This window comes from Sinocyclocheilus anshuiensis, unplaced genomic scaffold (genome assembly GCF_001515605.1).
Source record: "Sinocyclocheilus anshuiensis isolate Anshui unplaced genomic scaffold, SAMN03320099.WGS_v1.1 scaffold1320, whole genome shotgun sequence".
Taxonomy (NCBI): Eukaryota; Metazoa; Chordata; class Actinopteri; order Cypriniformes; family Cyprinidae; genus Sinocyclocheilus; species Sinocyclocheilus anshuiensis.
In genome coordinates this window covers 392,654-402,263 of record NW_015544236.1, presented here as the reverse complement: position 1 = coordinate 402,263, position 9,610 = coordinate 392,654, and the positions used below count along the sequence as shown (strand labels likewise).

The 9,610-nt window shown below is 37.8% G+C and overlaps 1 protein-coding gene across 1 annotated transcript in view; it reads left to right on the top strand.

The window, feature by feature from the left end:
- slc6a11b (solute carrier family 6 member 11b) overlaps positions 1-9,103 on the top strand; it is a 26,015-nt gene extending 16,912 nt beyond the window's left edge. The window contains exons 11-15 of the mRNA XM_016498363.1: positions 2,504-2,641; positions 3,444-3,546; positions 4,033-4,133; positions 7,537-7,707; positions 8,951-9,103. Coding sequence (XP_016353849.1) covers positions 2,504-2,641; positions 3,444-3,546; positions 4,033-4,133; positions 7,537-7,707; positions 8,951-9,100 — 663 coding nt within the window. The 3' untranslated portion in view covers positions 9,101-9,103. The remainder of the gene's footprint in view (positions 1-2,503; positions 2,642-3,443; positions 3,547-4,032; positions 4,134-7,536; positions 7,708-8,950) is intronic.
- Positions 9,104-9,610: the final 507 nt, after the last annotated feature.

Sequence of the window (9,610 nt, the reverse complement as noted above, 5' to 3'; positions counted from 1 at the left end):
TCACGCACAGAAACCTTGCACACTGAGTCCGATGCGTATTAATTAATCCGTTGCGAAAAAATTCGCAAAACAGCACTACATGGAGTCTTCAAGCAGTGAGGATGATTTTGTTGTCCTCTCGCTTCTTAAAAAAAGAAAAAGAAAAGAAACATTGGGTCCATCCAATCCTGAGATATAGAGAGGAAGGAGAGTTCAAAGCTTACTTCAGGATGTCAGTGGCTCAGTTTGATGCTTTTGCTAGCGATACTAGAGCCACATATTAAAAAGAAAACCACCTATTTCTGTGAACTCAGTGTGCAAGGATCTATATACAGTGCTTTGCGCTGCGAGATGAAGTGGATGAACTTGACAATCGCCATTCTGGATTTTGGCGTTCGCTTGTAAGGTGGCTCTGAACTGTCAAAAAACCTCTCAAAATGCTTGCTACGGATGCGAAAAAACCAGATCCGAATTTTTTTGTGACGGACGAATATTTTTGAGGCAGTGTGTAAACGTGATTGACATAACGTGAGGTCGCATTTATTTTTTAACGTGCGAAAATTTCGGATGAAATTTTCAGACTCAGTGTGCAATGACCTTAAAAGTATACATTTTAATTAGGAAATGTAGTGGAGTAAAAGTAAAAGTTGGCTGAAATATAAAAACTCAAGTAAAGTACAGATACTCCCAAAAAATACTTAAGTACTATAACGAAGTATTATTACTTCGTTACATTACACCGCTGCTTATTTCAAACATAAATTAGTGTTTTTCTGTAATGTTGCAATAGAACTGCTGTGTTTATAGAGGCCTCAAAAATTTGGACACTGTTGTCCCACTTAATGAATGTCATTTTATTATATATCAAACAAGACTTTTTTTTTAAATAAGAAAACATGAAAAGTTAAGTGAGAAGAAAAGATTATGTGGCACTCGAACCACTTGAGTGTTATTTTAGTATCACTGATATATATTATTGGTGTGGTTAATATTTTGAATACAATATTATTTTTATTTTCTGCTTTCATTTTAATTTTAATTACATTTTTAGTAATAAAATGTGTTTTTGTCATTTTACTGCATCATGTATTACAACACAAATGCAGCAGTTCTCTCTGGTCCTCTAATCTTTTTCCAGCAGTGCGATATTCTAGTGATAACAGAACTCCAACTATTTCACCGTTTGTATCACTCGGCTTGCGGTATTTAGCGAGTATCATGGTGGACACCCAAATCCACTATAATTTTATAAATAATAATGTTTTTGTGTCACAGAATGTAGTTTTAAGAGGTTTTTAGGCAAGAATGCAGTTGTTTAGACTTCAATATTCCAGTTCTTCTGATGTCTCTATAGTGGTTAAACATGAGATATAATTTGTTTTGGGTAAATCTAGCAGGCAGTCTTTGGTCTCATGAATCTATTATTTGTTCCAGAGCAAATAGTTTTGGCTGAGGGCAAAATCTCATCACGTTATATTTTATGTAACTTCAGTGCTGTATATCAGAGCGCTGCCTTTGTACTTTTGACTGAATTGCCTAGCAAATTTTATGATGAGACTGAAACAGGGTTGTAAACAAGTTATTTTTACTTTCAACAACACCTTGGAACAACACCGAAAGGATAGTACGACAAAGAGCCTATTGCTTTCCTTAGCGCACATTCAAACTAATGTTTTATTGTGAATATGAGATCGAGCTGAAGAATGAATGTTATAATACTCTTATAATACTCTACTATACATAATACAGTGAACTTTTAATGCAGTAATACTTGCTTTCAATGAAGCAACTTAACGTTCCTTCGTTACTAGTTCTAAAGAGACGTTTTGGAATAAGTAACAGAGGCTTGGGCACAGCTGTTTAACCGTCAACTTTAGATTTGAATCCGTGGTGGAAGGAAGTAGGTCTGCACAAAACAGAGCTTTTAAAGACACTCTGCTGAATTATTTTTAATTAATCTTAAAAAAACATCCCACGAACTTGCTCCGAAGTCCCGATCTGAATCAAATGATTCGCGATACACGATCTGATTGGAGCGCTTCGAAACATTTTGTAACGCACAGGTTTAACTAATTCAGAGTTTCAAAAAGCTCAGCTGATACGGTGTTCTTTGCTTGCTTTCACTATATAATTTATTAGTTGCTTGAATAACCATGGAAATTAAATTATTACAATTAATAGTCCTGATTTAGAATGTTTTACTGAATTTTGATCACGTTAAATACAGTTTCTGTCATATAAAAACGTTTCATGACATGACACCCATTATCTGGTACTTGCCTAAAAAAAAGACGGGTTTATGATGTGCATTGTTAACAGATTACACTAACATTACTTAGGCTATAGCCTTACCTTGGAGTTGGGTCAACCTCTGGAGAGAGAAAAAAAAAGTTTTCAAAATCATTGATATATATACAGTACATGCATACATTTTTTTTCAGTTATTGTTTTTCTATTTCAAAAAATTGTTATGGTTTTAGTTGTAGGTAACGGTAATAACCCTGTGTCACATTCCTCTCTGTAGTTTGTGTGTGTGGAGAGTCTTGTGACTGCAATCGTGGACATGTATCCCAAAACCTTCCGTGTGGGTTATCGGCGAGAGCTTCTCATCCTGGGAATGTCTGTGGCTTCGTTCTTCGTGGGTCTAATAATGTTGACAGAGGTAAAGTCGTATTGTTGTGTACAAACGTGTTCCTTCCAGTGTCATTAGTATCACCCTTGATTTATGTTTCTCAGTGCCGATGTTTAGAGCGACACAGTTTTCCATCCCAGTCTTCTCCAGGTGGATCTGTTGTAAGCACGTGTCGACACAATAATTAATCTCATAAAAAAAGCATAATACACGACAATGAAAAATCCAGGTGTCTTATTTGTCAAGGACAAGCATATTTGCTGTTTACATGATCATGTTGGTTTGTCCTTACGGACATGCTTGGATTAATTTAGTTAATGGAACACATGCCTCTCGATGCTGGTAAACAGTTTTTAACGTGTAAAAAAACATGATTTGTAGTGGATTTTTCCCTGTAACGATGGTGTCTTGGCATATTGCTGTCAGCACCTGGCATGTTACTGTGGTTTCCTGTTTTGCATTTATGGCTGGAGTGAGGGTAAAAATAGGCCTGCATTCAGGCTGAGACAGGAGGAAGCTCTCTGCCAGTAATGTGCAGTCAGGTGAACACTTTCACTCTGCGTTTCATGAATAAAGCCATCCGACTGTGGAACGAAGCCTCTCCTGTGTGGAATGTCAGACATTCTCTGTTACTAGGATGAGAGGGAGATGAGGATGCTCTTAAAGCTTTGCCATTTTCCGTATGCCAGTAGTGCTCTCCTAGATCCATAAAATGCATTGAGCGTGTGTGAGCATCCTGATATTGTTTATGTCTCATGCCACGGCTACATACTCTGTTGTCTTGTGTGTTTGTCCTGTATTCCTCTGACTATGCGTGACTCTGCTCTGTTAGGGTGGCATGTACGTGTTCCAGCTCTTTGACTCGTATGCAGCCAGTGGCATGTGTCTGTTGTTTGTGGCCATCTTTGAGTCCATCTGCATTGGCTGGATCTATGGTAAGAGATCGCTTTGTTTTGGTGTGTAACAATGTTCGTCACTTAACATCTTTATTACTAAGCATCTATAGTATCGACATCCTCACTCTAATGCAGTTTTTACCCTTTAACAGCCAAATGTTAAACATTTAAATACAATGAGAGCATATCTTTATATTTAATCACCTGAAGAAGTGATAGCCTGCGATAAGCCCATGAACTTCCTATTGAATTAGGTCTTGTAACACATTGTGCCATGCCAGTAGATGCTTTTCTGTCTGAATTATTTCTGTCGATGGTGAGGCTGTTCACAGTATCATCACATTTTTATAACCATTATGCCATCTGCTGGCAAGAGCCAGACAGTGCATGTAATGAATCATTGAAATATGTTTGCAGCAGAGATACAGTGAATTCCAGTGTCCTTTAAATACAAGTGTTATTTTTGTAGTATGTAAATACATAAAATGTGACGTTTTGAGTGAAAAGTGTAATCTTTATCCTCAGGTAGCGACAGGTTTTATTCGAACATTGAGGACATGATTGGATACAAGCCCATATTCTTCATCAAATGGTGCTGGAAGTACTTCACACCAGGCATCTGTGCTGTGAGTTGAATTGGATGTACAGAGAGTCAAGATGTTTACAGGCTATGAGTGATAAATGTTAATTATTGGCCGTATAATTGTTTTTTCAGGGCATCTTTCTGTTCTTCTTGATCAAGTACAAACCGCTGAAGTATAATAATGTGTACACATATCCAGACTGGGGTTATGGCATTGGCTGGATGATGGCCATGTCCTATACATAGATACATATGTATTTACAAGTATATACTGTACACACATACACATACAACAATTCCTTCTGGTTCTCGAATCTGATTGGCTGATAATCTTTTTCCAGCAGTGCGATATTCTAGTGATAACAGAACTCCAACTATTTCACCGTTTGTATCACTCGGCTTGCGGTATTTAGCGAGTATCATGGTGGACACCCAAATCCACTATAATTTTATAAATAATAATGTTTTTGTGTCACAGAATGTAGTTTTAAGAGGTTTTTAGGCAAGAATGCAGTTGTTTAGACTTCAATATTCCAGTTCTTCTGATGTCTCTATAGTGGTTAAACATGAGATATAATTTGTTTTGGGTAAATCTAGCAGGCAGTCTTTGGTCTCATGAATCTATTATTTGTTCCAGAGCAAATAGTTTTGGCTGAGGGCAAAATCTCATCACGTTATATTTTATGTAACTTCAGTGCTGTATATCAGAGCGCTGCCTTTGTACTTTTGACTGAATTGCCTAGCAAATTTTATGATGAGACTGAAACAGGGTTGTAAACAAGTTATTTTTACTTTCAACAACACCTTGGAACAACACCGAAAGGATAGTACGACAAAGAGCCTATTGCTTTCCTTAGCGCACATTCAAACTAATGTTTTATTGTGAATATGAGATCGAGCTGAAGAATGAATGTTATAATACTCTTATAATACTCTACTATACATAATACAGTGAACTTTTAATGCAGTAATACTTGCTTTCAATGAAGCAACTTAACGTTCCTTCGTTACTAGTTCTAAAGAGACGTTTTGGAATAAGTAACAGAGGCTTGGGCACAGCTGTTTAACCGTCAACTTTAGATTTGAATCCGTGGTGGAAGGAAGTAGTTCTGCACAAAACAGAGCTTTTAAAGACACTCTGCTGAATTATTTTTAATTAATCTTAAAAAAACATCCCGCGAACTTGCTCCGAAGTCCCGATCTGAATCAAATGATTCGTGATACACGATCTGATTGGAGCGCTTCGAAACATTTTGTAACGCACAGGTTTAACTAATTCAGAGTTTCAAAAAGCTCAGCTGATACGGTGTTCTTTGCTTGCTTTCACTATATAATTTATTAGTTGCTTGAATAACCATGGAAATTAAATTATTACAATTAATAGTCCTGATTTAGAATGTTTTACTGAATTTTGATCACGTTAAATACAGTTTCTGTCATATAAAAACGTTTCATGACATGACACCCATTATCTGGTACTTGCCTAAAAAAAAGACGGGTTTATGATGTGCATTGTTAACAGATTACACTAACATTACTTAGGCTATAGCCTTACCTTGGAGTTGGGTCAACCTCTGGAGAGAGAAAAAAAAAGTTTTCAAAATCATTGATATATATACAGTACATGCATACATTTTTTTTCAGTTATTGTTTTTCTATTTCAAAAAATTGTTATGGTTTTAGTTGTAGGTAACGGTAATAACCCTGTGTCACATTCCTCTCTGTAGTTTGTGTGTGTGGAGAGTCTTGTGACTGCAATCGTGGACATGTATCCCAAAACCTTCCGTGTGGGTTATCGGCGAGAGCTTCTCATCCTGGGAATGTCTGTGGCTTCGTTCTTCGTGGGTCTAATAATGTTGACAGAGGTAAAGTCGTATTGTTGTGTACAAACGTGTTCCTTCCAGTGTCATTAGTATCACCCTTGATTTATGTTTCTCAGTGCCGATGTTTAGAGCGACACAGTTTTCCATCCCAGTCTTCTCCAGGTGGATCTGTTGTAAGCACGTGTCGACACAATAATTAATCTCATAAAAAAAGCATAATACACGACAATGAAAAATCCAGGTGTCTTATTTGTCAAGGACAAGCATATTTGCTGTTTACATGATCATGTTGGTTTGTCCTTACGGACATGCTTGGATTAATTTAGTTAATGGAACACATGCCTCTCGATGCTGGTAAACAGTTTTTAACGTGTAAAAAAACATGATTTGTAGTGGATTTTTCCCTGTAACGATGGTGTCTTGGCATATTGCTGTCAGCACCTGGCATGTTACTGTGGTTTCCTGTTTTGCATTTATGGCTGGAGTGAGGGTAAAAATAGGCCTGCATTCAGGCTGAGACAGGAGGAAGCTCTCTGCCAGTAATGTGCAGTCAGGTGAACACTTTCACTCTGCGTTTCATGAATAAAGCCATCCGACTGTGGAACGAAGCCTCTCCTGTGTGGAATGTCAGACATTCTCTGTTACTAGGATGAGAGGGAGATGAGGATGCTCTTAAAGCTTTGCCATTTTCCGTATGCCAGTAGTGCTCTCCTAGATCCATAAAATGCATTGAGCGTGTGTGAGCATCCTGATATTGTTTATGTCTCATGCCACGGCTACATACTCTGTTGTCTTGTGTGTTTGTCCTGTATTCCTCTGACTATGCGTGACTCTGCTCTGTTAGGGTGGCATGTACGTGTTCCAGCTCTTTGACTCGTATGCAGCCAGTGGCATGTGTCTGTTGTTTGTGGCCATCTTTGAGTCCATCTGCATTGGCTGGATCTATGGTAAGAGATCGCTTTGTTTTGGTGTGTAACAATGTTCGTCACTTAACATCTTTATTACTAAGCATCTATAGTATCGACATCCTCACTCTAATGCAGTTTTTACCCTTTAACAGCCAAATGTTAAACATTTAAATACAATGAGAGCATATCTTTATATTTAATCACCTGAAGAAGTGATAGCCTGCGATAAGCCCATGAACTTCCTATTGAATTAGGTCTTGTAACACATTGTGCCATGCCAGTAGATGCTTTTCTGTCTGAATTATTTCTGTCGATGGTGAGGCTGTTCACAGTATCATCACATTTTTATAACCATTATGCCATCTGCTGGCAAGAGCCAGACAGTGCATGTAATGAATCATTGAAATATGTTTGCAGCAGAGATACAGTGAATTCCAGTGTCCTTTAAATACAAGTGTTATTTTTGTAGTATGTAAATACATAAAATGTGACGTTTTGAGTGAAAAGTGTAATCTTTATCCTCAGGTAGCGACAGGTTTTATTCGAACATTGAGGACATGATTGGATACAAGCCCATATTCTTCATCAAATGGTGCTGGAAGTACTTCACACCAGGCATCTGTGCTGTGAGTTGAATTGGATGTACAGAGAGTCAAGATGTTTACAGGCTATGAGTGATAAATGTTAATTATTGGCCGTATAATTGTTTTTTCAGGGCATCTTTCTGTTCTTCTTGATCAAGTACAAACCGCTGAAGTATAATAATGTGTACACATATCCAGACTGGGGTTATGGCATTGGCTGGATGATGGCCATGTCCTCTATGGTCTGCATCCCTCTGGGAATCTTATTTCAGATCTGGAAGACGGAAGGAAGTTTCCGTGAGGTAAAGACCTTTTTTTTCATTTTTATTGTGAGCATGGACATTATGTAGATAGTAGAGCACAATATTAATATGTGTTTTCTTATTTTTACATAATGTTTCTTTAATTTTCCAAAAAAATATTTTTTATGATTAGCTTCCAATCAAGCTATACTGTCAGTTATGAGCATGCCTTCTTCGATTCATTCAGTCTTTTAGCATATATTCAGATTTCTGCATTGCTCTTTGTACCCGATAAACATCACTGTAGGCATGAGTCATCATTTCCTACCTCCTTCACTGTCCTTGATTCACCCGACTGAACCTCTCATGCTGCTGCCAACGATTTAAGATAGAAGCTAGAAAGTGCATTTTTCAGCATGTACTTGAGAGAAAAAACATCATATTTCTTGAGGTGCAATGACATGATTTCAAAGATGAAAGTTGTTGTGGCGCAGCGGGAGTGACGCGGGCGCTGCCCTGACCTGACCCCATTGTGCCATGTCTTATTGATTGTGTCTACTTCAGAAAGCATGTGGTGAGGTTATTGTACTACACTGTGTCTCAATCACTAATTTTGCATTGATTTCCACCAACAATCTAAATACCTTTAAAGCAAGCAAGAAGATAAGACTTGTTTGCAGAGCAATATACCTTAAGTTTATTTTTTTACTCCATTGGAAAGTGTTTGTCATATTCTTAAAACCAGGAGGAACAAGTGATTTATCCAAAAAAAGAAACAATTGTATATGTATTCTCTAGAAACTACTCATTTTTTCAGTGTAAAAAAAGTACAGAATAATAAACAAGTTGGTCTGATACCTGGATAAGCATTCCAGTTCTTTTCAATGGCAGCTGCTCAGCTGGCACATGAGTCCTGCATCTTTGCATGTGGGACCACAGATTGTTTTGAGCCTATCACCTGAGCCGTAAATGTCATGTGATTGTTCCATCTGGAGTAGCAGAAAAATGGTATGGCAAAATGAAATGGCGGAAGCACAGCAGCACGAGCTCAAACATTTCTCTACTGACTGTCACAAGCTGTGATAGCAAAGACCTAGAAATACACTTTTTCTCAAAACAGCATCAGAGCATGGGCTAATGGGAACGTATTAACCTTCAACCCTTGCTTATATAGTAATATATTCTTGTAGCATCTCACAAATGTAAGCTACTGTACTGTAAGAACAGGACAGCAGCTCTGTGTGCTTTGTAACGTTCCTCAAACGCACTCACACTGTTTATTATCATTCGAATGTAATTGCAGAGGATCAAAAAGCTGACCACACCCAGCGCTGACCTGATAATGAGGGGACGCCTCAGCTCCAAGGGTCCCTGCGCTATCAATGACGCTGATGCCAAAATGAGGGCGGATGGCAAGATCTCCACCATCACAGAGAAGGAGACACATTTCTAAACCCAGGACACAGACATCACCGTCACAACAGACAGAAAGTGAAGAAACAAATATGTTTGCCATTATTTTTAAAGAGAGATCTATTATCACATTTGTAGTGTTGCTTTTTTGCACAAGCAGGTAACCCATCACAATTTAACGTCATGATTAAAAACTGAGTTTTGTATCAGAGTGTATCTAAATCTAGATGAAAATGTTGTATTGCCTCACTCTTTGTCACATTAGTCATTTCTGTACTTGTAGAATTAAGCCAAGGTAAGCCAATGTGCTGTGAAATGTTTTTACACATTGGCTCTTGGCTCTGTGCAGATTACTGTAGAGTACTGTTCTAATGGATAGAAGATGTTTATGACCACCCCAAACGTTGGCTGTATGTTTGTAGAAGAGGCTCAGTGTTGACAGATACGCTGTGATTCGCTGTCCTTCAGCTAGCATTGACTCCATCACAATTTAACGTCATGATTAAAAACTGAGTTTTGTATCAGAGTGTATCTAAATCTAGATGAAAAT